Here is a 27,687-nt window from a genome sequence, read left to right on the forward strand (position 1 = left end):
GAACGAGCCCCGCTTCTCCGTCAACTTCCGCCTCGGCGGCTTCGACAAGATCTTCCACGACGACGCGAAACCGGCGGACGTGCCGAAGGCGCTCGCCTTCGCCGGCGCCGGCAAGCGCATGCGCGACGCCGCCGCCGCCGACGACGACGCGCCGAAGGTGCCCCGGAAGGTCGCGAAGGAGCTCGAGATCGCCATGTACACCTAGTAAGTCCTTGCTAGTCCTGCTCTGGATTTGACCAGCACATTTTAGAGGGGCGCGTCGACGAGCGCGCGCGCCGCGGCGCGGAGGGGCTCCCGGTCGTACTTGGCGATCCGACGATCGTAAGTCAAGAGACCGTCGCACTCCGTCTCCGTATCGACGCTCTGCGTGAGGATCGCGGACGACATGCCCGCGCGGCGGAAGCCCTTGTGGCCCGCGCGCGTATGATTCCGCGGCGAGAAGGAAAGGAGCGTCCCGTAGCGCGTGCAGCTGTCCGCAAAGTCCCAGGCCACGCAGGCGTCCAGCGCGTCGCAGGCTTGCCCGCAGCCGTCCAGCGACGTGCCTTCGAGCTCGTCGATCGCCTCGCCGTCGACGGCGTAGAACCCGTCGAGCGGCGCCAAAACGGTCGCGGTGCCGTTGATCACGCCCGCGATGTTGCCCAAGAGGTCCGCCGCGGCGGCCGTCATCGCCTCGCGGCCCGCGGCCCCGCTGAAGACCTCGTAGCCCGCCCAGTGCGCCGTCGCGAGGCAGCCGGAGACGTTGGAGCCGTTGGCCCAGCCCGGGCTCTGGTCGGGCTCCCAGTCCTCGACCACCGACACGAAACCGCCGATCTCGCCGACGAGCGACGGCCGGCGCGCGCTCGCGTTCCACGGCGCCATCTTCAGGTCCGCGGGCTTTCGCGCGTAGCGGTGCTCGTCCTTGACGTCTCCAAACCCGGCGTCGTCGCAGCCGGAGCAGATGTCCAAGAGCCGGCCGTCGCGCGCGGCGCGCGCGACCGCGCTGACTCTCGCATACCATGCCAGATCCGGTTCGCGCTCGTGGTCGTACTTCGTGGCGCACGCTTCGTTGAAGGCGTCCCACTGGACGATGGACGGGTGGCCGCGCCGCGTCGCGACGAGTCGCGCGAATTCGCGGAGGTAGATGTCCTGCATCGTCGCGTAGTTCGACCGGTTGCCGTAGCCGCCGCACTGCGGCGCGGGCATGTCCTGCCAGACCATCAGCCCGAGCGCGTCCGCGTGGGAGTACCAGCGCCGCGACTCGACCTTGAGGTGGTGCCGCTGCGCGTTGAAGCCCAGGTCCCTCTGGGCCGCGACGTCGAAGGCGATCGCGGCGTCGCTCGGCGGGGTGTAGACGCCGTCGGGCCAGAAGCCCTGGTCGAGCACGCCGAACTGGAAGACGGGCGCGCCGTTGAGCGACGGCCGCGGCACGCCGCGCGCGTCGAGCGCGACGGAGATGGTCCGGATGCCGAAATAGGTCCGGAACTCGTCGAGGACCGCGCCTTCCGAGTCGCGCACGCGGACCGTCGCGCGGTAGAGCTCCGGCGCTCCGGGCCGCCAGAGCCGCGCGGGCGCGCGCACGCGGAGCACGGGAGGCGCGTCCGCGAGGCGCCAGGAGATTCCCGCGTCGCCGTCGACGGCCACCTCGACGGCGTCCGCGCCGGCGGAAACGAGCGCGGCCGCGTCGACAACATCGAGCGCGACGCCGTCGAGGGCGGCCGTCGGCGTCGCGACGAAGCCGTCGGGCGGCACCGTCGCCGCGGACGCGAGGCCCTCGAGCCAGACGGCCTGCCAGATGCCCGAGGTGCACGCGTAGCCGACGCCGAACGCGTGCCCGAGCTTGCCGCAGTTCTGCTTGCCGTGCGGCTGCGGGCCCCGCTCGTTCGGATCGTAGACCCCGACGACGAGCTCGTGCTCGTCGCGCGCGCCGACGAGGTCCGTGACGTCGAACGAGAAGGCGTCGTAGCCGCCCCGGTGCGACCCGAGGAAGACGCCGTCGACGTAGACCCGGGCCTCCCAGTCGACGGCCTCGAAGTGGAGCGCGACCTACCACGCACGTCGGTGACGACCTTTTCGTCATTTTCTCGGTCAAAAGCTCTCGAAAATCGTCACGGCCACAGGACGTCCTGGGACGCCGAGCGCGACGCGCGGCGCGTCGATCGTCGCCGAGAAGGTCCGCCGGTACCACGCGGCGTCGCGGGCCGTCGTGTTCCGCACGCCCGAGAGCGCCGACTCGATGGGGAACGGCACGAGGATCGTCTCCGGCAGGTCGCCGCCGCCGAAGGGCGGCGACGAGAGGTCCGCGGCGAAGCGGTCGAGCTCCCAGACGCCGTCGAGCGAGCACCAGGCCGCGCGCCGCATGAGCGGGTTCGGATGGTCGTCGACGCCCGGCGTCGCCGTCACGTTCAGGCCCCAGTCCGTGAGGAGCTGCGTGCGATTGCCGTAGGGCGGGATCGACGGCGCGAGCCGCGGTCCACGCCAGGCGTGGGGAGACTTCGAGCATTCCGCCGCGCCGGCGAGGCGCAGCGCGAGGAAGCAGGCGAGCGTGCGCCGCGGGTCTGCGGCCGATGCGAGGGCCATCATTCCTTCGTATGCGCCGGCGGGCTGGCGCGTCTATTGGGCTAGGGAGAGCCGGGCCATCGTCGCCTTCGGGCTGCACCTCGAGGCAAACGATGGCATCTTGAACCGCTCTCCGCGAGCGCATGGCCAAGGTCAAGGCGTAGTCGAGCCGCCCGCAGCGCCTGACACCGCGCCGCAGCGCCCGACACCGCGAGGCGCGTTCGCAGCGCTCGGCGCGCCGCGATGGCCAACCCGTTCAACATCGGCGTCTGCGTCGTCATGCAGCTCCTGCTGCCCGACGACCGCCTCAACGACATGGACGAGGCCAGCGACGACGAGGCGCCGGCGCGGCCCGAGCTCGCCGCCGAGGAGCTCTTCGCCGTGGCCCAGTTCCTGCTCGACGAGATCCAGGCCATCGAGGGCGTCGAGGACGCCGTCGCGACGATGCCGTGGTTCGCCGTCCTCGCGCGGCTCGCGCGGTGCTTCGACGCGTCGGAACCCCCCGCGGCCGACGGCCTCGGCGACCGCGTCGCCGGCTGGTGCGCGCGCGAGCTCGAGGGCCTGACGGCGTCGCCCGACGCGCTCGTCGACTTCCTCGACGACCTGCGGCGCCGCCTCGAGAAGCCGTCGGCGGGCGAGAAGGCGCGGCGCGGCGCGTGCTTCACGACGCACGTCGACGGCGAGTCGGTCTTCGGCCTCTTCCTCCGGCGCACGCTGCTCGACGCGTCGCTGCGCCACTTCGACAGCGTCGTCGGGACCTACGACCGCCTCGTCGTCTACCAGAGCGCGTACCGCGAGGACGTCGCCGCCGCGCCGCCCGCGCCGCCGCCCGCGGCGGCCGCGGCGGCGCCGCGGGGCCGCGCGGGGTCCTTCGACGAGGAAACCTCGCCGCCCGCGCCGCCGGCGCCGCCGCCGGTCGTCGCCGCGTCGTCGTCGTCGCGCCGCGCGTTCTACCTGTCGCTGCTTACCGCGCGGCAGCTCGAGCTTTATCTGGAGCGCCGCATCCTGAGCGTGTCCGCGGACGTCGGCACGTCGACGCTCGAGGAGACGGAGCGCGAGCTCGCCTTCCTCGAGGCGCTGGAGCCGGAGCTGCCGCGCGCGTCGTTCCTCCGCTACCTCTCGTGCGTGCACCACCGCGAGCTCCTCGGGGCGCTGGACGCGCTCCACCGCTACTTCGACTACGCGCGGGCCCGCGGCGGCCCGCGGAGCCCCAACGACGCCAAGTCGGCGCGGGGCGTCGCCCAGTACGCGGCGCTGAATCTGGCGGCGGTCCACGTGCGCTTCGGCCACCACGGCTTGGCGGCGATCGCGATCGACGAGGCCGTGCGCGTCGCGCAGCAGCGCCACGACCACGCCTGCGTGACCTTCGCCCTGTCCTGGCTCAAGCACGTCGACGAGCAGGAGCGCGAGGCCGACGCGGACCGGCACGGGCCGCCGCTGCCGGGCGAGGACGACGGCGGCGGCGCGAACGTCGACGCGCTCCGGCGCGCCGCGGGCCGGGCCAAGGAGCTGGGGCTCGGCGACCTCGAGGCGGCGTCGACGCTCGCGTTCACCGTCGACTGCGTGCGCCACGGCATGCCCTCCGACGAGCTCCAGCTGAGCCCGTCGACGCCGGCGTACCAGCCGAGCGACCTCCACGTGTCCGCGCTCGCGGCCTGGGAGCTTTTAGGCCGCGCGACGAAGGCTTTGGAGGTGCCCGGCGAGCGCGACGGCCCGGCGGCGCACCACCTGGCCATGACGCCCCAGCAGCGCCTCGCGCGGGACGCGGAGCAGCGGCGCCGGGGGCTGCTCGGCGAGGCCGAGGGCGCGGGGCTGGGCAAGGACGCGGCGATCACGGAGCGGCGCACGGTGGCCACGGACGCGCCGCGGACCGTCGTCGCCCAGGCGGCGGCGAAGCGCCACGCCGTCGCGGGCGGCGTCTGGACCCACTTCGGGTTCCGCCGCATGTCGAACCTCGCGTCGCGCGCGCTCCTCGCGACGGCCTGTGTGGAAATCAAATCTTCAACCCGACTTCAATGTGCGCGTATTCGAATGTTTTGACACGAGAACTTCCGCCGTGCTTCGAGAACTCGCTGAGAGCAATCGATTCGTCCAAAAGTCAGCCGAATCGACGTCGATTTGACCGAGCTAGAGAATTCTGAAGTTTGGCCCCGACGTCCCAGCTCACTGGTTGATTTGCACACAGGCGACGGCGCGGCGCGCCGCGGAGCGCCAGGCGCGGCGCGCGGGCTCCCGGGGCGCGCGGCCGGCCGACGGCGACGCCTGCGGCGGCCTCGTGCCCCACGCGATCCGCGAGAGCGCGGCCGCGGATTTGGCGTTCGCCGCGCTCTACGGCGACTTCCGGCCCCGGGAGCGCGACCGCGACGGCGGCGGCGCGCGCGTGGCCTACGCCGTGGCCCTGCGGCGCCTCGAGCGCCTGGGGGCCCACGCGTCGAACCGCGTGTCCTCGAACATCGCCATCCGCGCGGAGTACCTGCTCAAGTTCGAGTGGGCGCTGCACCGCGGCGCGAACAAGCGCGCCGAGGCGCTCGCGTCCGCGCTGCTGGGCGTGAGCCCCGTCCAGGCCGACCTGGGGCCCGAGGCCCACGTCGAGGCCGTGCGCGCGTCCGCGCGCCTCCTGGCGCGGCGCGAGCGCTGGGAGCGCGCCGTGAAGACGATGAACGAGCTCGAGCGCTACTGCGGGCGCAAGGGCCTGTGGGCGCAGCAGGCGGAGTGCCTCATGCTCGGCGCGCACTGGCGCCTGGACGCCTGCCCCCAGTCGCCCGTGCCGGCGCTCAGCCCCGCGCTCCGGTGCCTCGCGCTCTGCGAGAAGTTCGCGCTCGACCACCTCCACGCGGAGGCGGCCTTCGCGCTCGGCCGCGTCAACGTCTACCTCGGCAGCGTCGCCAAGGCGCGGAGCCTCATCCAGGGCGCCCTGCCCAAGCTCCTGGGCCACAGCCACGTCCAGCTCCAGGGCGACGCGTGGTACGCCCTGGCGGAGACGGAGCTCCGCGAGAAGGCCTACGCGACGAAGTCGCCCGAGATCCACAAGGACGTCGTCGCCGAGGGCCTCAAGGACTTCTCGCGGCCCCTCACCTACTACGGCCGCGCCCTCGAGGCCTTCACCTACGTCCAGAACTGGAAGCGCATGCAGGACGCCCACTACTACCTGAGCATGATCCACCACCAGCTCGTCGACGCGACGGACGACGCCTGCGAGAACAAGGCGAAGCGCGACTACCACGCGGACCGCGCCCTCAAGCTCAACGACGACCTCAACCGGAGCCAGCAGGACCTCATGTTCTTCCGGCCCATCTGGATCCTCCCGGCCGAGTGGGGCGAGTACGAGCACGACGACCAGACGAGGCGCGACGCGGAGCCGCGCGTCTGATAAGTACGGTCCTCTGACCCCGCTCCGCGGCGTTTTGCGACAGGGAGCCGTCGCCACGGCGTGATTTGCCTTGACGCGTCTCTAAACGTAGGGGGCCCGGGAGGAACCGCGGGGGACGGGAGGCTCAGAGGGGTCTCACAGGCGCCGGAGGCGCCAGTGGACGGCGGCGTGAATTTGCCGCTGGCGATCGTTTCTACGTTTCTCCACAGAAATCAGCACTCAGACACGGCATCATCGTCTCGTGCGCGCCGGCGCGGGCTTTGTGCGCGCTCTCGCGCCGTTTGGGGGGTTGTCACGCGTCGCCCGCCCGCGACAGAGTGCATCGCCCGACGCGCGCCTCAGAGGGGGACCCCGAAGGCGTTGAGAACGGCGAAGGGGCCGAAGAAACGTCGAGCTCGCGAAACTCGACCGCAAAAGCCCCCTGGCGCGCGCACGCCCTCGCGTACCCGCCAAGACGCGGCTTACACATCTGCAGTGGCGTGCGCGCGCGTGGGAGCGCCCCCAAAGGCGACGCGCGCGCGCGCTCGGTCGACCGGCTCGAGCCGCTTCGCCGAGATCGCGGCGCAGGTCCAGTACGCCCCGCCCTCGACATCATGCTGCGCCGCATCAAGAAGTTCACGGTCTACTCCTCGGCGATCGTTGTTGGCCAGGCCTCTCGCGCCCTCGACAACGCGCCCTTCGCCGGGCAAGATGAGTCCGAGGACGCCAAGAACCTGCTCCGTCGACTCTCCGACGGAGTCTCCGTATGCGACGATAAAGAAGAACCCTACCACGAACTCCGGACCAACCAGTTCTGGAAGTTCTTTGACTATTGCATCGACCTGGATGAGACGGAGCTGCGAGTTCCCCCCGCGTCCCCGACGCGCGGCGCGGCGCGCGACCGACCCTCGGCGTCGCAGGCACCTCGAGTACAACGAGTTCGACGGCGGCCCGAGCGATGGGATCCCGCACGAGATCGGCGAGCTCACGGCGCTGACGTACCTGCGAGTTCCCGCCGCGTCCCCAACCCCCGGCGCGGCGCGCGACCGCCCCTCGGCGTCGTAGGTCGCTCCAAAACAACAAGATCGACGGCACGCTCCCCGTCGAGATCGGCCAGCTCACGAAGCTGCAGTACCTGCGAGTTCCCCCCGCGTCCCCGACGCCCGGCGCGCCGCGCGACCGCCCCTCGGCGTCGCAGGAACCTCTACTCCAGCTACATCACCGGTACGATCCCGACCGAGATCGGCCTGCTCTCGGCGCTGACGTACCTGCGAGTTCCCCCCGCGTCCCCGACGCCCGGCGCGGCGCGCGAGCGCCCCCTCGTAGGAACTTCTACAACAAGCAGATCACCGGCCCGATCCCGACCGAGATCGGCCAGCTCACGGCGCTGAAGTACCTGCGAGTTCCCCCCGCGTCCCCGACGCCCGGCGCGGCGCGCGAACCGCCCCTCGGCGCCGCAGGCGGCTCTGGGAGTGCGGCATCACCGGCCCGATCCCGACCGAGATCGGCCAGCTCACGGCGCTGACGGAGCTGCGAGTTCCCCCCGCGTCCCCGACCCCCGGCGAGGCGCGCGACCGCCCCTCGGCGTCGCAGGTACCTCACCGACAACAAGATCAACGGCCCGATCCCGACCGAGATCGGTCAGCTCACGAAGCTGGGGTTGCTGCGAGTTCCCCCCGCGTCCCCGACGCCCGGCGCGGCGCGCGACCGTCCCTCGGCGTCGTAGGTGGCTCGAAAACAACAAGATCGACGGCCCGATCCCGACCGAGATCGGCCAGCTCACGGCGCTGACGACCCTGCGAGTTCCCCCCGCGTCCCCGACGCCCGGCGCGCCGCGCGACCGCCCCTCGGCGTCGCAGGTACCTCACCAACACCAAGATCACCGGCACGCTCCCCGTCGAGTTCGGCCAGCTCACGAAGCTGACGTACCTGCGAGTTCCCCCCGCGTCCCCGACGCCCGGCGCGCCGCGCGACCGTCCCTCGGCGTCGCAGGTACCTCAACGACAACGAGATCAACGGCACGCTCCCCGTCGAGTTCGGACAGCTCACGAACCTGAAGTCCCTGCGAGTTCCCCCCGCGCCCCCGACGCCCGGCGCGCCGCGCGACCGCGCCTCGGCGTCACAGGTGGCTCTACCACAACCACATCACCGGCACGTTCCCTCTCGCCCTCTGCGACGTCGAGAATTGCATCGCCGAGGATAATTCTCTCATCGTCAGGACCTCGCCGTGCGACGACTACAACAACTTCGTCGCGCCGCGCGTCAGGCCGGTTTGCTGCGATATCATCGGAGAAAACGGGGAGACTTGCGCCGCCGCGGCCGCGGGCCTCGCCGCGCTCTCCGCGGCCCTCGCCGGCGTCGTCATGCTCGCCTAGGCGCCCACGAAGCACGCCCTGAGCCGCGATCCGCGCCCCGCCCGCCGGACTTGATCGTAAGCCCCGCCGGACTTGATCGTCGAGGCGCACGTCGGGCCCATAGAGGGGCGAGTACGACCAGACGAGGCGCGACGCGGAGCCACGCGTCTGATAATTAGGAGGCTCTTACCCCCGCTCCGCGGCGTCCGCCAGGGCGTCGTCGAGGCGCATGTCGGGCCGATAGTACTGGGCCGCGAGGTCCTTCTCGAAGGCCTCGGGCTCGTCGCCGAGCGCGACGGCGCCCCTGACGCGGTCCCGCGCGCGGTCCGGAACGCGCCGCTGTAGGGGTCGTCGAGATCCGCCAGGATCTGCAGGATGGCGTAGAAGGACGTCGTCATGAAGACGAAGAGCGCCCGCACGGGCGTCTCCGCGAGGAAGCCCGCGAGCGTCGCGGACCGCGACCCCGAGATCGTGTCCGCGCGGAGCAGGAAGCAGTAGAGCAGGCTGGCCATGAGGCAGGCCATCGTCAGGTAGAGCCCCGGCGGGAACGCGGACTCGAGCACGCTCCGCCGCTCCTGGCGCGCGGCGTTGAGCCGCACGAGCAGCGTCTCCGTCTTGTCGATGGTGATGGCGGCGGAGCCGGGCGAGAAGCCGAAGTTGGGGCCGCTGGTGATCGCGTCGCCGCACTCCGCGAGGACGTCGAGCAGCGCCGTCACGCGCGACGACTGCGCCGACCAGTGCGCGCGCCAGTACGAAGTGCCGCTGCCCGCGCCGATCTCCTTGGACACGACGATGGACCGCCGCATCTCGAAGATGTACGTCGAGAGGATGGCCATGGATCGTCGGAGCCGGCCCTTGTCCCACCGGAAGAGCTTCGTGTGCTGCTGCGCGATGGTCTCGAGCAGCGACGCCTCGTCGCAGAGGCTCTTGCGCAGCTCCTGCTGCCGCTGCCGCAGGACGCTGACGGCCGTCGAGATCAGCGTGCCGAGCGTGATGGACAGGGCGCCGATGACGACGCTCTCGAGGCCGCTGAAGGCCGAGAAGGCGGCTTCCGTTTGCGCGCTGAGCAAGATGGCCCTCGATTCCGCGAGCCGCGGCAGGAAGCACCAGCTCGACACGACGACGACGACGAGCGAGATGGGCTGCCGGATCACGGCGTTTAGGAGCCGCTCCGCGCGATCCCTCCGCCTACTCCCGTAAAGCAGCTCGAAGCGGTTCCAGTCTTCCTCGTGGCCTTCGTCCGCGGCATCATTCGACCGCCGCCGAAGAAACGCGTCATCCATGATCGCCCGCCGCGCGCCTCTCGTTCTGCCGATTGCATGGCCACGAGGTGAGATCAGTGACGACGTACGGATGGCGCAACTTGTGAGCACGACGATGGCGCGCACTGCTGCCCCGTTCAAGCATTCTTTCTTGACCGGCAACTTGCATCAGCGAAAATCTAGATCTTAGTCCGAGTCGCTCGCGTTCCTCATGGACGCGCGCCGGGCCGCGATGGCCGCGGCCATGGGGTTGCTCGCGGGCATGGGCGGCGGGCCGCGGCCCGGCGCGGGCGCCGCGGGCGCGTCGGCCGCGTCCAGCTTCGACTTGTCGAAGCCGCTGATGGCCGCGAGGAGGTTCGCGGGCTGGGCCGTCGCGCGGCGCGGCGGCGGCGGCGGCGGCTTCGCGGCCGGCGGCTCGGGCGCGGACGCGCGGCGCGGCGGCGGCGGCGGCGGCGACGCGCGCTTCGGCTCCGACGACGGCCGGTCTGCCTTCTTCTTTTTGACCGAGGCCTTCCGCGCGCGCGCCGACGGCGGCGGCCGGCTCCGGGGCTCGTCGGCGGCCTCGGCGTTCAGGTTCGTCGCGGAGCCGCCCCTGACGCCCGCGGCGGCCAGCGCGGCGGCCAGCGCGTCGATCAGGGGCGCGTCCGGCGCGTCGCGGCCCGCCGGCGGCTCGACCGCGAGCGCCGCGGCGCGGTCGAAGGCGCCGTCGCCGGCGACGGCGTCGAGGCAGCGCGCGAGGGCGCCCCGGGACTTGGCGGGCGCGCGCGACGCCGCGTAGCGCGCGGCCCCGCGCCGGCAGACGGCGGCGAAGCGCGGCGTGAGCGCGGCCGCGTCGAGGTCGAGCGCCAAGCGGCTCGACTCGGAGTCGGAGCGGCCCCGCGCGTCGTCGTCGGGCTTGAGCTTCCGCTCGGCCTGCTCGACGCGCTTCGCCTCGCGGCGCAGGGCGCCGATGAGGACGGCCTCGCGGTGGAGCGGCGCGCCGAGCCACCGGCCGACGGCGTCCGCGCGCGCGGCGAGCTCGGCCGCCTCGGCCTCGAGCGCGTCGCCGCAGCGCTTCAGCGAGGCCCCGCCCTTGGCGTGGTCCCGGAAGACGTCGCGCTCCGCGTCGGCGAGGGCCCGGAGCGCGGCGGCGAGGCCGCCCGTCGCCGCGGCGTGCGCGGCGCCCGCGTCGGCGACGGCGCGCGCGGCCCGGGCCGCGGCGGCCGCGGCGGTCTCGACGCGCTGGGCGGCGTCGATGACGGGCGGCACCCAGCCCTGGGGCGTGCCGCCCAAAGCCTGGCGCCAGGCCTTCTCCGGGCCCGCGGGGTCCTCGTCGCGCCGCGGGTCCGCCGCGCGCAGCGTCTGGCACGCGACGCGCGCGTCGTCCTCGTCGCTGCGCAGGAGCGCCGCGCGCAGCCGCTCCCACTCGCCGTAGGGCGCGACCTTCAAAAAGGCCTCGACGACGGCGTCGCGCGACGCGTAGCGGTGCTCGCAGACGGCGTCGAGCCACGCGGTCAGCGCGCGGCCGCGCCGCGCGGTGTGCGCCGCGCGCGACTCCGTGGGGTCGGCGAAGAGGCCGCCGAGCAGGGACGACTCGGGCAGGTGGCCCTTGAGGCCCGGGTAGCGCCGCTCGAGCGACGCGGCCAGCGCCCGGAAGTCCGTGAAGCGCCGCCGCACGCAGACGCAGGCGCCCCGGGACTGGGCCGTGCACGACGCCACGGCGTAGGAGACGTGCGCGCCGAAGACCGACGACTGCTCGTAGATGGGCGCGCCGACGACGACGTGGCGCCGGCTCGCGGACCGCGGCGACGACATGGGGCTGCCCCGGGGACGAGTGGATGGCCGTGCTCTCCGACGGCACCGTGCTCGGCACGGTGCCGTCGCATCGCCGGGCTGCCTCATCTGGCTGCCTCTTGCCGTCAGCGCGATGGTCTGGCGCATCATGTGCGCCGACGTGGGCCCCGCGCACGCGCGCATGCAGCTCTGGGAGGTCATGGGCCCGTCGGACGGCGCGCCGAACCTGGCGCACGACCGCTGGTACCAGTCCTGCCTCTTCGGGGACCTCGAGTCGCTGGCGCGGCGCTTCCTGCTCGACTGCTCGTTCCCCGTGCCCGACGGCGAGGAGGCGAGCGTGCGCTGCAGCGGCCGCTACGCCGGCGCCGTCGTCCACGGCGCCTGCGTCGCCATGTGCGCCCGCGCGGCCGGCGCGCGGGGCCCGCCGGGCTGGGCCGCGGACGCGCGCGCGGACCTCGAGGTCGCGCTCGGCGCCGTCGTCAAGCGCGCGGTGCTCCTCGAGACCTTCGTCGCCGAGGCCTACGGCCTGGCGCTCTGCCCCGAGGCCGACGTCGCGCCGCTGCCGGACCAGCGCGCGCCCGCGCCGGGCGCCGCGCGCGCGTGCGTCGCGTGCGGCGCGGCCCTCGAGGAGGCGCTCCTGCTGCCGGACCCGTCGGGCGACGCGCCGGCCTACGTGGCCGTCCGCGGCGACGGCGGCCGCACGGACTTCTGCGCGCGCACGGACCTCGAGTGGGAGCTCCGGCGGTGGCTCGTGGACCGCGACGGCGCGGCGCCCGTCGCGGCCGTCGTCTCCGGGCCGGGCCTCGCGAACATCTACGAGTTCCTCGCGGCGCGGCGCGGCGACGGCGCGGGCGAGGCGATCCTGGCCGTGCCGCCGCCGGAGCGGCCCCGGGCCGTCGCGGACGCGGCCGTCAACGACGACGCGCTCGCGCTCCGCGCGGCGACGCTCTTCCTCGAGGCCTTCGGCGCCGAGCTCCGCCAGGTCGCGCTGCGGGGGTCGCCGAGCGGCGGGCTCTACCTCGTCGCCGGCGGCGGCGTGCTCGACACGCTCGCGCCGCTCCTGCCGCTCCTCGCCGACGCGTACGCGAACGGCGACGCGCGCGCGGCCGCGGACCTCAAACACCTGCCCCTGCTCCTGGCGAAGAACGGCGACCTCGCCATCCTCGGCGCGCGCTGCCGCGCCATGCGCTGCCTCGGCGACAAGCGGCGCAAGGCGCTCCGCACGTCCATCCCGCACGGCGCGACGCGCCTCATCGACAAGTCCTCCTGGGCCGGGTTCTTCGGGTAGTTTCGGTTTTCGGTGGCGTGTGTTTTTTGGGCCAGGGTAGGCGTGGGCGCGTCCCAGGCGTCGTCGTACGCCTCGTCGTCGACGCCTAGCCTACGCCTCTGGCTTCGAGTAGGCCTTCAAGTTGGGCGACGGGCTTGCTGTGAAAGACGCTTTCAGCTGTGAAAGACGCGCGCCCGGAATCGACGTCGGTCTTCGATCCGACCCGGGGGGGGGGGCGCCCAGCCGCGAGCGGGGCCCCCATGTAGTGTGCCCGAGGCCCCTGACGACAACATGACGCCCCACGCCCAACTTCGCGCCGTCCTCGCGGAGCTCGGGATGCAGAAGTACCTTCTTCGATTCCTCGAGGAGGAGATCGGCGACGACATCCTCCACGAGATCGCCCGAGACGACGCCTTCCTCATCCACGTCGGCATGAAGATGGGCGAGCGCGTCCGCTTCCGCCGCGCGATCGCCGCCCGGGCCGAGGCGGTCGTCCGCGACGAACCGACGCATCGAGTCACCGCGTCGAACTCCTTCGACGAATCGCCGCCCCCCGGCCTCGACGAGGGCGCGCCCGCCGCCGCCGCGTCGGCGGCCCCCGCCGCCGCCGCGCCCGCCGCCGACCCGGAGGCGGAGTGCGCCATCTGCTTCGAGGAGCTCGCGGATACGGTCCGCGTCGACTGCGCCGGCGGCCACGAGTTCTGCCGCCGCTGCTGGCTCGGGTGGCACCAGCAGCTCGTGCTCAAGAGCAGCTCGTCGACGACGTGCCCGAGCTGCCGCGCCGACGTCCAGGTCGTGCTCGACGTCGCGACGATGAGGCCCTTCGAGCCGGACAAGGCGTGGACCGTCGACGACCTGCCGGCCGCGGCGCCCCCGCGGCGCGCGGCGCCCCTGTCGGCGACCGAGTTCCCGGCCCTCGCGGCGCCGAGCCTCGAGGCGCGGTCGCGCGCGGCGGCCGCGGCCGACGCGCGCGCCGCGGCCGCCGCGCTCGCGTCGGACCGGCGCGCGGCGGAGGCCGCGGCCTCGGCGGCGCTGGACGCCGCGGCCGCGTCCGCGGCGTTCGACGCGCTCGCGGCCGAGTTCGACCGGCTCGGCGCCGAGGCCGACGCGGCCGCCTGCGCGGCCATGGACGCCGAGGCCGGCGCCGCGGCGCTCTCGGCCATGGACGCCGCCGCCGCGCGGGCCGCGCTCGCGGCCATGGACGCCGCCGCCGCCGCCGCGGCGCGGGGGGCCATGGACGCCGAGGCCGCGCGGGCCGAGCTCGCGGAGCTCTTCCGGCAGGAGGAGGCCGAGGCCGCGGCGGCCGCGGTCGCGAAGGACGCCGAGGAGGCCGCGGCGGCCGTGGCGGCCGCGGAGGCCGCGGAGGCCGCCCGGTTCTGGGAGGCCGAGGCCCTGGCCGCCGAGGCCGCCGCCGCCGCCCAGGCCGCCGCGGCCGCCAAGGCCGCGCTCGCGTCCGCGGCCGCGGCCACGTCCGCGGCCGAGGCCAAGGCCGCGGCCAAGGCCGAGGCCGCGGCCGAGAAGGGCCAGCGCGCCGACGCGCCGGCGTTCACGCCGGCGGCCGGCGACGCCGGGGCCGCGTCCAGCGCGGCCGCCGCCTACGTCGCCGGGCTCATCGCGGGCCGCGACCGCGGCGGGCATCATGTCCACGTCTCCCCGGCGGCGGCCGCCCCGGCGGCCGCGCGGGCGCCCCGGGCCACGCCCTTGACGAGCCCTCCCCGGCGGGAGCCGGTCGTCCTCCAGGCGCTGCCGAAGGGCGCGCCGATGCCGCCGGCGTTCTTCCCCCCGGCGGGCGCGCCGGCCTGCTTCCCGGACCCTCGCGCGCCGCCGTTCCCGCCGCCGACGCTCTCGCCCGGCATCGCCGCCGCTCTGCGCGCCCTTCCCGACGGGCGGCCCTTCCCGACGCCTACGGGCGGCCCTTCCCGCTCTGCGGCCCTTCCCGACGCCTACGCCGCCTACGCGCCGCAGCCCAGCAAGTCCAAGACGCGGCGGCGCAACCGCAACAGGGGTAGTGGCGACGGCGGCTACAAGGCCGGCAACGCCGCGGGCTACAAGGCCGGCCACGCCGCGGCCATGCAGCAGGCGCGCTTCGCCGTGCAGCAGGCGCAGTTCGCGGCCATGGAGCTCGCCCAGGCCAAGTCGGCCGGCGCGGGCCCGGCCGCGCCCTTCCCGTCGTCGCACTACGTCGCCGACGGCATCTACGCGGGCCGCGACGAGGCGGCCGCGCCGCAGTGGACCGAGCCCGCCACGCCGGGCGCCCTGCGCGTCCAGCCCGCGCCGCTCTACGCGTCGGCCCACTACGCCGACCTCGTCCGCAGCGCCGACGAGGCCGCGCGCCTGAACTGAAACTCCGATGATCTGATAATGCCTGTGTATTTCTCCGTGAGCCGGCCGCGCGTAGCGCCTCGGTTACTACTACTAGAAGTACGAGGCGCGCGATTCGCCGCCGGCGGGCCAAGGTCTGGGGCCTCACGCGGTCCCGCTACCGGGCGACGCTCGGCCTCTCGCGCTCGTCCCGTTCGCGAGCGCCGTGTAGCGCGTCGCGTAGGGCACGCACGGCGGGAGCAACGGCGGGGGAAACCGCACGGGCGAAACCGGCGGCGTCAGCGGGAAGGCGGCCAGCGGCGGCGGCGGCGGCAGCGGGAAGCCGGCCAGCGGCGGCGGCGGCGGCGGCGGGAACCCAAAGGGCGGCGGGGGCGGCGGCGGCAGGAGCGGCGGAAAGGGGAGCGCCAGCATGGGCGGCGTCGTCAGCGGGGTGCCGCTGGTCTTCGGCCGGCGCGAGCGGCGCCCCGCTCGCTCGTCCGCCGCGTCGCAGAGGCCGGCCCCGCGCGCGACGGGATCGTGCGCGAAGGCGCAGGCCGCGCCCATGGGGCAGCCGCCCGCGTAGACCCAGGCCCGGCAGGGCTCGGCGCCGATCGGCGGCCGGGGCCAGCACGGCGCCGGCCTGTGCTGCGACACGAAAATTTTGATCCGCCGCTCCTCGCTCATGCGCTTCGGCGCGCCCCCCCGCTCGGCCTCGGCCTCCTCGCGGCGCCGCTGCCACGCGCGCACGCGCCGCGCCTCGGCGTCCACGGCCGCGCCGCGTCGGCCCGCGGCCTCGTCCCGGGCCTCGGCCGCCGCGTCGGCCCGGAGCCGCGCCGCCGCGTCGGCCTCGGCGCGCGCCGCCGCGGCCGTCTCCGCCTCGGCGCGCGCGGACGCGGCCCAGCCCCAGCCCTTGGCGTCCGCCGGCGCCGCGGCCGGTGTCGCGGCGGCCCACACGGGGTCCAGCTCCTGCGCGCCGACGACGCCGGCCGCGGCGCTCGGCTCCTGCTCCTCGGGCACCTGGAGCGTTTCGAGCACCGTCGCGAGCTGGTCGAGGACGTCGCAGGAGGGCTCGCGCCGGTGCCGCGGCGGATCGACGGGCGGCGGCTCGACCCGCACCGGCTCTCGCTCGACCGGCGGCTCTTCCTCGACCCGCGGCGGCGGCGCGCGCGGCTCGCGCGCGAGCGCGTCGGCGATGGTGAGGAGGTCCGCGACGCCGGGCTTCTTCTTGAACTGAAACTCCCTGCCGCCGATGGTGACGACCTTGCGCGGCGGGGGCGAAGGGGGGGGCTGGGCCCAGGCGGCGCCCTTCTTGCGCGCGGCCGGCGAAGACGCTGGCGAGAGATCGAATCCGAGGTCGTCGACGGAGCTCGACGCGGACACGCGGTTCACGAGGAGGCTCGGCGCGTCGTGCTTCTCGACGTACCTCCGAAAGCGGATGATTTCGCCGATTTTGAGGCCGAGGCCTTTCAACAGCGCGTCGTTGTCCGCGATTTCTCCGAGGACGTCGTCGTCGATTTCTTCGGCTAGGAAGCGAGGCAGATGATGGGTCATGTTGAGCGCCTCGAGCATGGCGTGGAGACGAGTGTTCGTGCCCCCCGGGGCCGACATCGTCGGGCTTTATGGGACCCGGCAGAGTGTGACGGCCGACGGATGCGGCCTCAGAGAGAGCGTTTCGAGCTCGGACTTTCACATGAGTTCAAGTCCGTCACCGTCAATTCACCGTCGCGGGGGCGCCGGACTGGCGGCACGCTTAGAACCCGGTCCAGTCGAGGGGCGAGGGCGGGATCGGGGCCTGGGGCGCGCCGGCGGCCAGCGGCCGGAGCATGGACTCGAAGGACTCGACGGCGACCGCGGGCCGGAGGGCCGGCTGCCGCATGCGCGACTCGAGCCACGAGCCCGCGGACGCCGCGTCGAGCGCCCGCCGCGGCGGGTCGCCGGGCTGCCACAGCGACCCGCCGCCCCGGTGCTGCCGCGACGGCGCGGCCTCGGCGGCCGGGCGGCGGGGCCGCGAGACGGGCGCGGGCGTCGGCGCCTCCGCGGGCGCGACTTGCGTCCGCTTGCGCTCGCGCTGCCGCTCCTTCTTCGCGGCTTTCGCTGCGGCGCGCCGCGCCTGAACGGCCGCGCGTCGTTGCGCTTCCGCTTCGGCCTCCGCGCGGCGCCGCGATTCCGCCGCGACCGTCGCGCGGCGTCGCGATTCCGCCGCGGCCGTCGCCCGCGCGTCCGCGCGCGCCGCGTCCGGAGTGACCGAAGCCGGTCCGCGCGGCCGCGCCGACGCCTCGCGCCGCGGAACCGCGACGCCCGCGCCGCCCCACGCGGGGGCCCGGTCCGCCTCGAAGGGCTTCATCGTCGCCGTGTCGAGCACGAGCTTGACGTCGGCGCGGCAGCTCGGGCACGTCGTCGACGTGCTGCTCTTGAGTATGAGCTGTTTGCACCACCCGAGCCAGCAGCGCCGGCAGAATTCGTGGCCGCCCGCGCAGTCGACGCGGACCGGGTTCGCGAGCTCGTCGAAGCAGATCGCGCACGATCGCTCGTCGTCGTCTTCCGCGCGCGCGCCGTCGTCGACCGTCGGCGTCACGACCGCCGCGGCCCTCGAGGTCACGGGCGAGGAAGACGTTTGACGATTTTTGATCGCCTCTTTGAATCGCTTTCGCGGGCCGAGCGGCGGGATGAGCTCCTTGATGTCGTCGTCGTCGAGGAACTCGCAACATTTGATATCGAGTTCTTCCGCTTCGAACTTTGAAATGAATCGCGTCAGCTCGAGACCCGCGAGTAGGGACGCGAGTTCGTTACAAGACGACATGAGATCGGCCGCGGCGGCGCCGGGTCGAGCAAATACCGGTAGAACGATCGAGGTCCGGGCGGCCAGGTCCTCCGCGCTCGGCGGACAACTCGGCCGACCGGTAGGCTACCGGTCCAAGGACTGGCAAAATCACCCCTGTTGACCGGGCTCAACATTAAGAACCCTTGAGCGCCGCCTCCGCGGCGTCGAGCAACGCGCCGGCGTCATCGTCCGCGACGTCGAGCTCCGCGAGCATCGCGGCCGTCGCGGCGCGGCCCGGCGCGAGGAGCGCGTCCAGCGACGCGCCCTCGAGGCCGAGGCACTCGACGGCGCCGCGGCAGCGGTCGAGGCCCAGGCTCGCGAGCAGGCCCGCGACGTCGCCGACGGCCGGCGGCGGCGGCGGCGGCGGCGCGGTCGGCGCGGCGGCGGCGGCCGGCGGCGGGTCCCGCGGCGCCTCGAAGAGCACGTCCGTCCGCAGGACGTACTTGACGCCCGCGACGACCTCGCACCCCGCGTGGAACAGGCCGTGCTCGAAGAGCACGACCCTCCCGACGCGCGGCGCGACGGCCGCGGGGCTCGACGCGGGCGCCGCGGCGTCGAGGAACGCCGTGTCGCCGCCCTCGAAGCCGTCCGTCAGGTAGACCAACACGGTCACCAGACTCCGCCGGTCCGGCGGGTAGTCCACGACGAGGTCGTAGTGCGGCTCGAAGCGCTCGCCCGGCGCGTAGCGCAGCACGCGGAGCCGCTCGTTGAGGCCCAGCGGCGGCCGCTCGCCGCGCGAGTCCGCGAAGGCCGCCAGCGCGGCGCCCGCGCGCGCCTCGAGCCGCGCCCAGAGGCCGTCGCTCACGCCGGCGTCGTGGAAGACGCCGAGCGAGTAGTTGCGCGGGTTCTGGATGGCGACGCTGTAGCCCTCGCCCGCCGCCTCGGTGACCTTTTGCAGCTTCGTCGCGTCGCCGTGGACCGCGACGAGCGACGCGCACTCCGCGGCGCTCAGGACGCCGTCGAGCACGAGCGCGAGGCACTCGGAGCTCGCGCGGCCGGCCTGCGACACGCGCCGCGGCAGCGCGACGTCGAAGGCTGTCGATGACGACGACGCGCACGCGCTGGCGCCGGACGACACTGGCGTCGCTGCGACGCTGGGCGACGCCGGCATCGCTGCGATGTTCTGGGGAAGCATCGCTGCTGGCGCCGGCATCGAGCCAGCCGACACGCACATCGTCGCCACAAGCCAGATTCAAGGCTGCAACAACTCGATGTTGAACCACGCCTCCCGACGCCTAGCACGATTAGAGCGCCGACGCGTCTCTCCCAGCAGCGCCGACGCGTCTCTCCCAACTTACCCAGCTGGCAGACGAAGAGGGAGTACGCTCCCCACCGCGCGCCGCGCCCGCCCGCCGCCCGCGCCCGCGTCCGCTCGCCTCGTCGCGTCATCATGACCTCGACTGTTGTCGCTGGACGAGCGCCTCGTTGACGGCCTGCGGCGGCGCAAACACAGTCACGCAACGGCGCGTCTCGCGCGGGCGCGGTAGGCGCGCGTTCATGCAGTCGACGTAACGATCGATGCAGTTCGCGAGGCACATCTGCTCGTTGCGGTCGAGCTGGCCCGAGCCCTTGCCCGTGGCGCACTTCGCGAAGCACTTCTCCGTCATCTTCGTCATGAGCTCGCGCTGCGCTTGCTCGTTCACTTGCGAGCGCAGCTACGGAACGCAGGGGGCTCGGCCGTCGGCGGCGCCGGGGCGGGCGCGCGGCGGTCGCGCGCGGTGCGCGCGTCGCCGCGCGGTCGCGCGTCGCACCTGCTGCAGCGCCTGGGCCTGCTCCTCGGCGCTCATCGTGGTGCGCGGCGGCCTGGCTCGCCGAGGTGGTGCTCTCCGAGAAGTTCGAGGTTGCAGGGCACCTTAGGCCTCCCCTCAGAGGTCGAAGCGGGCCTTGTAGGCGGCGAAGCGGGCGTTGATGGCGTCCTTCTCGAGGCCGAAGTCGCGGCAGTCGTACTTGTGGTGGCCCGCGCGGCCGTCGCGCTTGTTCGCGTCGAGGTAGGCCTGCATCTTCGCGACGGTCGCGTCGCTGAGGTCCTTGCCCGCGAAGGCGTAGATCTCGCGGACGTTGGCGATGGGGTCCGCGACGAGGTCCGTCATCTTGAGGTCGTGGATGTCGGCGTCGGGCGCCTTTTTACGGAAGTCGAGGGACGCGTCGACCATGCGGCCGAGGTACTCGACGATCTTCGACTCGAAGCCGAACGGCGACTTGCCGCTTTCGGGCGCGTCGACGCGGTGGACGACCTTCCAGACGTTGGCGAGGAGGGAGCAGAGGGACGTCGCGACGGCGACGGGCTCGCGGTGGAGGCAGACGACCTTGGCGTCCGGGAGCGCCTTGAAGAGCGAGCCGAGCGAGAAGAGGTGCGCCGGGTCCTTTAGGAGCCAGTCCCTCGGGTCGTCGAGCCCCTTGGCCCCGCAGGCCTTGACGACGCCGAGCTGGGCCTTGTAGAACGCGTAGTCGCGGTCCCGGTCCGCCTCGTCGTCCATCCACGCGTCGAGGCGGTCCGTGAGGCCGAAGACCCACCAGAGCACGTAGGGCGCGCCGCACCCGTTCTCGAGCGCCGTGCGGCACTCCGTCGGGCCGGCCCAGTGCTCGTAGTGGATGTGCTTCGTCTTGTCGAACATGTACTGCTGGCCGCCCAGCAGGCCCTCCGTCAGCCCCGCGACGGCCCTCGCCGTCGACGGCCCGCCGACGGCGCACGGCGTCGTCGCGTCCGGCGCCGCGAGCTGGCGCCACGTGTCGCCGTCGCAGGCCAGGAGCTCCAGGAGCAGCGTCGTGCCGGACCGCGGCGGGCCCACGATGACGAGCGGCGACCCGACGGGCGCCTCGTCGATCTTCGGGTTCGCGAACCGCGCGGCCGTGACGTGGAGGTCCGCGACGAGCTGCCGCGTGAGGCGCCGCTCGAGCACGAGGATGGAGCCCGTGCCCAGGCGCAGGTCGCGGCCGCCGGCGACGCAGCCCGCGAGCGTCTTGTCGTCGTCCATGCGCGCGCACGCGTCGATCGCGGCCTGCAGCCGCTCGTCGATGCGCTCCCACGTCACGTGGTAGCACTCGTTGCTCAGGCCGCTCGCGGCCAGCGCCTTGCGCCGCAGCTTCGCCGGCGTCACCTTCCAGCGCAGCAGCGACACGGCGCTCAGCACGCCCGTCGCCACGAGCCACCGGTCCAGGAAATCCGCCAAAGGGATGAGCACCTACGACGCGGGCTGCCTCGGATGCTCATTTCGTGGACGCGAGGACGCCGCGCCCGCGCGCTGCCCGCGATCCAGGTCTGCCGCTCCACGTTCTTCGCCACCACGGGCACGCTCTGGACGACGGGCGGCGCGCTCATGGCGTCCTCTGCGAGACGTCGACGACGTCGCGAATGCGGTCACGAATTATATCGGGGCAGCTTGCCCTGCTCGTTGCAGGGCATTAAAGCGACATGGTGCGCCTCGGGCTGGCCGCGCTCGTCGCGGCCGCCGTCCACGCCTCGCGCCGGCCGCTGCCGCCGGGCTTCGCGCTGTGCCGCGGACCGAAGCAGGTCAAGTACAGCGCGGCGTGGCTCGCGTCGCGGAAGCTGCTGGCGGCGCTGCCCGAGAGCTTCCTGAACACGTCGCGCCTCGCGAAGCCGGGCACGATGATGGAGGCGGCGTCGTTCCTGCTGCTCGAGGGCCCGCCGGGTCTGCCCGGGCCGAGGGCGCTCAAGACGCTGGACCTGCTCGACTTCTACGTCGAGCACCTCAGCTGGTACGAGCGGCGGCTCCTCGTCGCGGGCAAGCACTTGGGCAAGGACGCGGGCCGGGCGCCCGTGGCCTACGGGCGGCGCGTCATGGGCGCGCGCGTCGACCGCGGCACGGCGGCGTTCACCGACCGCCGCCCGCCGCCCGGCGGCGTCGCGGTCATGCCCTTTTACGCCGCGGGCCAGGGCCAGGGCCCGAGCAGCCGGAGTCTAAGGGCGTCGTACCTCAACGCGACCCTGGCCTCCGTGCGGGCGACGCTCACGCGCGACGTCGTCGTGGCCGTGACGAACAGGGGCGACCTGGACACGGCGCTCGCCCACGGGCCGTTGCTCGACGCGCTCTACCTCCCGGACCTGCCCGACCCCAACAAATTGGGCGCGGCGACGCTCATCGCGCTCGCCCGCCTCGTCGCCGCGCCCCGGGGCGGCGCCGACCCGCTCCAGCGCGACGGCTGGCTCTACGACTTTTCCGGGACGAGCCGGCGGCGCTGGGCCGAATCGTCCGACGCGGGCTTCGTCGGCTCGTACCGGGCCCGCGAGACGGGCGCGGTCCCCGCCGCCTGGCGCGACGCGGCCTGGGTCTACTACACGGAGAGCGACCAGATCGTGCGGGCGCGAGGCGCGGCCGACCTGCTGGCCGCGGCGGAGGCGGCGGACGTCCTCGTGCTGCCGCACCGGGCCGTGCCGATGCCGCTGCCCGAGGACTTCCCGGAAACGCGGCTCGACGCGCGCGAGCGGGCCGCGCTCCTCGGGACGCCGGAGCTCGTCGACAACGCGCGCTGGGGCGCCGCGGCGCTCGACCGCGCGGCCGACTCGTGCTGCTTCGACCGCGCGGAGGACGCGTGCACGCACAAGAACGCGCGGCCCGTCGACGAGCTCCGCGAGTCCACGTCGCTGCTCCGCGGCGACGACGGCGGCTTCGCCATCGTCCCCGGCGAGGGCAACTTCCTCAAGATGGCGTTCCGCACGTGCCGGCACACGCGCGGGCGCTGCGGCGGCGGCGCGTAAATTTTGTTGCATGTCAACTTGAAGTCTGAGGGGGCTGCTTGACGATGAGCGCCATCCTCGACGCATTCGAGATCCGCTGGCAGCCTCTGCTGGGCTGTGTCGGCCTCGGCTTGCTCTGGTGCCAAGACAAGGATGAGCGGAAGATGGTCATGGGCGCCGGCGCCGTGCTCGTCGTCGCCCTCGGTCGCATCGCGATGGACGGCGCCGACTGGATGTCCTTGACGGCCGTGTGTAGTGTAGCTGGTTATACGCTCTTCGAGCGTTTCACAAAACTACCCGGAAAAATGGAGCCCGAAGGCGTGTGGACCGCGCCGACGAAGCCCGCACAGCCGTCCGAGGGCCGAAAGGCATTCGCGCGGCTCTGCGCCGGCGGCCAGGTCTACTCCGGCGATCCGCCGAAGGCCGTCGACCACACAGTAGGCGATGCCATCGTGATCGAGGCCGTCGCCGCCGCGGCGCCGCCGAATCTCCGGGCGCTCACGGAAACGGCGCTTCTGAATTTCGGGCCCCGGCTGCTCTGCGCGCTCGCGTCCGAGTTCCAGGTCGCCTTCTTCCTGAGCGGAGCGCGCTACGTCGCCATCCCCGGCGCGCACCTGCGCCACGTCGTCGTCGCCGTCGCGACGGACGGCTCGGGTGACGACGCGCCGACGTTCGTCGTCGGCCTCCTCGCCGCCGGCAACGACATCTTCGAAGGCCGCTGGCACTACCGCTGCGGCCCGCCGCGAGCGAACCGCAAAGAGACGCTCGACGACGCCGAGTTCGCGACGTGGTGGGCCACGGAGGGACGCGCGCTCCTGCTCATGGCTTAAAGGCGTACTTCGGCGACGGGAGGTCGCCCTCGTAGACGCCCGCGAAGGCCGCGCCGCAGCGGGAGCCGAGGTGGGGCGTGCAGGCGTCGGCGCCGTCGTAGCCCCGCGTCCAGAGTTTCACGAGCTCGCGCTGCCAGGCGTCGGAGACGGCGTTGCCCCAGTTCGAGGACAGCGAGATCTCGTTGACGGCCACGGACCCGTCGGGCGCGACGAAGACGTCGCAGCGCACGTAGTCCGCGCCGACGCCCGTCGCCAGCGCGTCGCAGACGCGCCAGACCTCGGGGAAGGACTTCGCCGCGTCGCCGTACTTGGCGCGGAACACGCGACGGACGTCCGCGTACTCCGCGAGGCACGTCGCGCGCTCCGTGGCCCGGACGCCCTCGCAGGCGTCGTCGGCGTCGGCGGCGCCGTCGTCGACGGCCGGGTCCGTGTCGTAGCGGAACCACGACTCCCGCGCCTTGCGGTGCGCGCGGACGTGGCTGCGCGGGTTCGTGTAGCGCCGCGAGAAGAAGCGGCCGTCGCGCGCGAGGTAGGGCCACTTGTAGGCCGCCCAGCCGTCGCGCAGCACCACAAACTCCGCCGTGTTCTTGTACTGGGGCTTGCCCAGCACGAGCTCGCCCTCGGCGTCGACCGTGAGCACGGCCTGCACCGCGCGGCCCCAGAAGACCTCGACCATGAGCTCGAGGGGCCGCGCCGCGCGCGCCTCGCCGCCGAAGTCGCCCGGGTTGACGACGTCCTGGACGATGAGGCAGGCGTCGATGGACGCGTAGAGCGGGTTGCTCTGCGCCGCCCAGGACGCCCGGTCGACGAACTTCTCGCGCATCCGGTCCGTCGTCCACCGGACGTAGTCGTCGACGCGGCCCCGCGCGTCGGCCTCGGACGGCAGGAAGATCGTCGACTTCTGCTGGTGGATGTGGCCGACCTTCAGAATCGCCGGGTAGGCGCATCGCTCGAGGCCCGGGTCCTTCGCGTCGGCCTCGCCGAGGAGGTAGCTCCGGAGGCGGCCGCCGTCGCCGTAGTCCGCCGCGCGCCACTCGAGGCGCACGCGCGGGTGGGGCAGCCGCAGCTGGCGGAGCATGCGGAACATGGCGCACTTGTCCTTCTCGATGACGAAGCGGTTGTCGCCCGCGTACTTGAGCCGCTTCGCCCAGAGCGCCATGCGCGCGATGATGAGGTCGCTCCAGGTGCCGGGCGCCTTGCGGTGGCCGAGCTCCTCGTGGGCCTTGAGGTCGAAGTAGTCCCAGAGCAGGAACGACTCGCGCCGCTTCGACGCCTGGGCCCACTGCCGCTCCATGTACTCGCGGACGCGCCGCGCGCCGCGGTCCTCCTCGGGCCGCGCGCTCGGCGCCCCCGGCGGGCTCACGAGGTTGTCGAGGTCGATGAGCAGGTTGTTGAGGACGACGCCCAGATCGAAGAAGACGAGCAGGAACAGGCAGCTGCACAGGCAGCACAGGCCGCCGCGCGAGCATCGCCGCAGCTTCGTCCACCGCGCCTGCGCCAGCGACGACCGGTTCACGAGCGGCCGCAGCGCCAATTTCTTGTCGTCGCTCTTCGGCAGGAGCCGCTTCCGGCCCAGCGCGTCGCCGCGCATCGCGCTCGACGGCGCGACGCTGCGACGCTGCGACGCTGCGACGATGCGATGGACGATGCGAATGCAATGATGGGCAGCTTTTTCGTCCGTTGGGGCAGCTCGAGCTCCGGCCGAAGCTGAAGCCGGTGAAGCAGCCCCACTACTTCCAAAACTCAAACCGGCTTAGCTGCCCGCCGCCCGCGCTGCCGCACGCCGCGGAGGTCCCGGGCGCCATGGACGATAATGTGCGCCGCTCCTCCCCGCCGCGCCGCGGACGACGCCGCCCCCGGGGCGTTTCCGACCGGTGGGGCAGCCTTCCGACGCCTAGGTATCCGTCACCTTCGACGACAAGTACCGCATCCGCGTCTTGGACGTCGAGAAGTACGCGCACACGGAGGAGCTCAGCGAGGCCAGCGGCAGCTTCGTCGCGAGCGCGGCGCCGGCGCCCGTGGACGCGCGGCTTCGCGCGCGCGCGCGCGCCGCGGGCCGCCGCGACGCGGCGCCCGCTCGCAGAGAACCAGGAGTTCAGCCAGCTCATCACGGGCATCGTCGAGGTCCTCGACTCGAACGCGCAGCGCATCGAGAAGGCCAAGCTCAAGGCCATCGGCATGCGGAACCGGGTGCTCAGCGAGCGCGAGAACCGCGACCAGCACCGACGCGCGCTCCAGGCGATGATCGCGGAGAAGACGGCGGAGCTCGAGCGGTACCAGACCCAGCACCAGTCGCTGAGCCAGGTCGAGGCCGAGCAGCGCGCCCTCGTCGACAAGCTCGGCAACTCGGAGGTCTAGACGCTCCGCCGCGCGCGCTGTTTTAACGACCCGTCGCTGTTCTTCCCCACCGACGCCGCTCCGCAGCTCTTTAGAACCGCTTCGGGAGGAACCGCTCCATGCGCTCCCGCTCCGCGGCCTCCTCCTCGTAGTCGAGGGGCACGTTGCCCTCGGCGTCCTTCGCGAGGAACGCGGCGCACCAGACGATCGTGTCGCTGTCCTTGGTCAGGGAGATCTCGAGCTTGCGGTTGCGCTCGTTGTAGGTCCAGGTGCAGCCCTCGCAGATGATCGGGTTGTAGAGGACGTCGTCGAGGATGCAGTCCTCGCCGACGAAGACGCGGAGGCGCCGGTAGTTGAAGAGCACGTCGATCTCGTCCTTCTTCGTGCCCGGGTTCAGCTTCATGACGATCTCGACCTCGCCGGGGTCCTGCGTCTGGCTCCACTTGAGCTTCTCCATGTAGTCCTCGGGCGTCTCGCACCGGAGGCCGGCGAGCGGGTTCTTCAGCGAGAACTTCTCCGGCTTCGCCAGGGGCTCGCCGTCCTCGCCGAACTCCACGTTCTCGTCGGCGGCCGAGAGCACGTCGCGCTCCACGGACTTTTCCGAGATCCAGCCCACCACGGGCGTCTTGATTTTGAGGCGGACCTTGCCGTCGCTCGTGTGCTTCGACCGGTACACCGTCATCTGCGTCCCCACGGGCAGCGTCGCGATGAGGGGCGAGTCGAGCTCGACGTCGCCGCGCACGATGACCCCCTTCTTGACGCGCGGCGGGCAGACGTACAGCATGGGCTCGTCGAACTTGCCCACGGCGTCGAAGGTGCGCGGGGCGTCGCCGAAGCGCGACATCTCTGTCTTTTTTTCTCGGAAGCTTTTACGGCGATCGACGCGCCGCCGCCGCCGTCGACGACGACGAATGCGGGTGGGCGACTGCGCCGTCGAAGTGGTCTCCGCACCAGACGCTCGGGCTGCCTTGGACGGCAATGAGAAATTCAACAAGCTCATGTTGCCGTGAGCGAGCGGGGCATGGCCGCGCAAGAGCAGGCTCCTTGCTCCCCAAGCGCGACGCGTTCCACCAATTTCCCATTGCCGCTCCCCGCGCGCTTCCTGGAAGCGTCGGAAGCCGTCGGCGAGACGGTCGTGCTCGCGAGCTACCCGCGGTCCGGCAACTCCCTCTTGCGGTCGCTCCTCGAGTCGATCAGCGGCGTCGTCACGGGCTCGGACACGGCGCCGAACCGCACGCTGTCGCTGGCGCTCCAGGAGTGCGGCGTGCGCGGCGAGGGTGTCATCGACGAGCGCGCCTGGGTCGTCAAGAGCCACTACCCGGAGCGGCGCGGCTGCGCGCGCTTCGCGGCGAAACGCGCGATCCTGCTCGTGCGGAACCCCTGGGACGTCATCGACTCCTACTTCAACATGACCCTGACGAACAGCCACAACACGACGATGCGCGACGACCAGTACGCGCGCTTCGAGGAGCTCTTCCGCGGCCTCGCCAGGGCCGAGGCCGACGTCTGGGCGAGGTTCAACCGCTGGTGGCTCCGGGCGCCGATCCCGCTGCTCGTCGTGCGCTACGAGGACCTCGTGCACCACCGGCACCGCACGCTGCGGCGCGTCGCCTGGTTCCTCCGGGGCTGCGACCCGCTCGAGGGCACGGGCTGGGCCGATCGCGTCGACGCGGCGTGCGGCGCGGAGCTCGACGCGTCGGGCTTCTACGCGCCGCGCCGCGGCGGCGCGCGGCGCGTCGGGTCGTCGCTGCGGCGTTTTGATGATGCGTTGCGCGGCGAGGTCGAGGACATCTGCGGGTCCATGCTCGCGGATTTCGGCTACGACGCGGGCCGGGGGTTTCCCGAGACCGTCGACGTCGCGCCGCGGGCGCTCCGCGCGCCCGTGCCGCCGGGCGACGGCGACCACGACGTCGACGACTCCGGGGCGCTCCTGCTCAACGGCGGCCGCGAGGTGCGGGACAAGGACTCGCCCTTCGGGCGCTACATGACGACGTTCCGCCGGTCGCTGACGGAGCCCGTCGTGGCCGACGACGGCGCGGAGCTCAACGCGCACGAGGTCGCCGCGGCGCGCGCGCGCGGGGACGCGCCGCTCCGGGTCGCGCGGTAACCCCCGTTTTTACCACCGCGCGAGCTCGTTCGTTTCTGTGTGATAGGGAAAAGGA

General features: G+C 73.0%; 6 protein-coding genes across 6 annotated transcripts; 3 read left to right on the forward strand and 3 right to left on the reverse strand.

Annotated features, from left to right (window-relative positions):
- Positions 1-2,693: 2,693 nt before the first annotated feature.
- On the forward strand, positions 2,694-8,259 carry AURANDRAFT_71506 (hypothetical protein; the record flags this gene model as incomplete). Its single annotated transcript, XM_009037935.1, has 12 exons — positions 2,694-4,521; positions 4,721-5,856; positions 6,805-6,888; positions 6,950-7,021; positions 7,083-7,154; positions 7,211-7,282; positions 7,345-7,431; positions 7,478-7,549; positions 7,611-7,697; positions 7,744-7,815; positions 7,877-7,942; positions 8,010-8,259. The coding sequence occupies 12 exons, from the start codon at positions 2,779-2,781 to the stop codon at positions 8,257-8,259; spliced, it is 3,813 nt and encodes a 1,270-aa protein (XP_009036183.1).
- A 1,427-nt stretch (positions 8,260-9,686) lies between these two features.
- On the reverse strand, positions 9,687-11,294 carry AURANDRAFT_63667 (hypothetical protein; the record flags this gene model as incomplete). Its single annotated transcript, XM_009038009.1, has 1 exon — positions 9,687-11,294. One exon carries the CDS (start codon positions 11,292-11,294, stop codon positions 9,687-9,689), a length of 1,608 nt encoding a protein of 535 aa, XP_009036257.1.
- Positions 11,295-15,006: 3,712 nt separating this feature from the next.
- Positions 15,007-24,779, reverse strand: AURANDRAFT_63668 (hypothetical protein; the record flags this gene model as incomplete). Its single annotated transcript, XM_009038008.1, has 8 exons — positions 15,007-16,264; positions 16,599-16,951; positions 17,859-18,662; positions 19,114-19,317; positions 19,414-19,465; positions 19,610-20,844; positions 21,635-21,671; positions 23,197-24,779. The coding sequence occupies 8 exons, from the start codon at positions 24,777-24,779 to the stop codon at positions 15,007-15,009; spliced, it is 5,526 nt and encodes a 1,841-aa protein (XP_009036256.1).
- A 313-nt stretch (positions 24,780-25,092) lies between these two features.
- Positions 25,093-25,546, forward strand: AURANDRAFT_25489 (hypothetical protein; the record flags this gene model as incomplete). Its single annotated transcript, XM_009037936.1, has 2 exons — positions 25,093-25,206; positions 25,280-25,546. Coding segments are annotated over 2 exons (381 nt in total), but the record flags the coding sequence as incomplete, so codon positions are not given.
- A 70-nt stretch (positions 25,547-25,616) lies between these two features.
- AURANDRAFT_63669 (hypothetical protein) lies at positions 25,617-25,928 on the reverse strand (the record flags this gene model as incomplete). The annotated part of the gene is made up of 1 exon (XM_009038007.1): positions 25,617-25,928. One exon carries the CDS (start codon positions 25,926-25,928, stop codon positions 25,617-25,619), a length of 312 nt encoding a protein of 103 aa, XP_009036255.1.
- Positions 25,929-26,546: 618 nt separating this feature from the next.
- Positions 26,547-27,632, forward strand: AURANDRAFT_63670 (hypothetical protein; the record flags this gene model as incomplete). The annotated part of the gene is made up of 1 exon (XM_009037937.1): positions 26,547-27,632. One exon carries the CDS (start codon positions 26,547-26,549, stop codon positions 27,630-27,632), a length of 1,086 nt encoding a protein of 361 aa, XP_009036185.1.
- Positions 27,633-27,687: the final 55 nt, after the last annotated feature.

Source organism: Aureococcus anophagefferens (genome assembly GCF_000186865.1).
Source record: "Aureococcus anophagefferens unplaced genomic scaffold AURANscaffold_7, whole genome shotgun sequence".
Taxonomy (NCBI): Eukaryota; class Pelagophyceae; order Pelagomonadales; family Pelagomonadaceae; genus Aureococcus; species Aureococcus anophagefferens.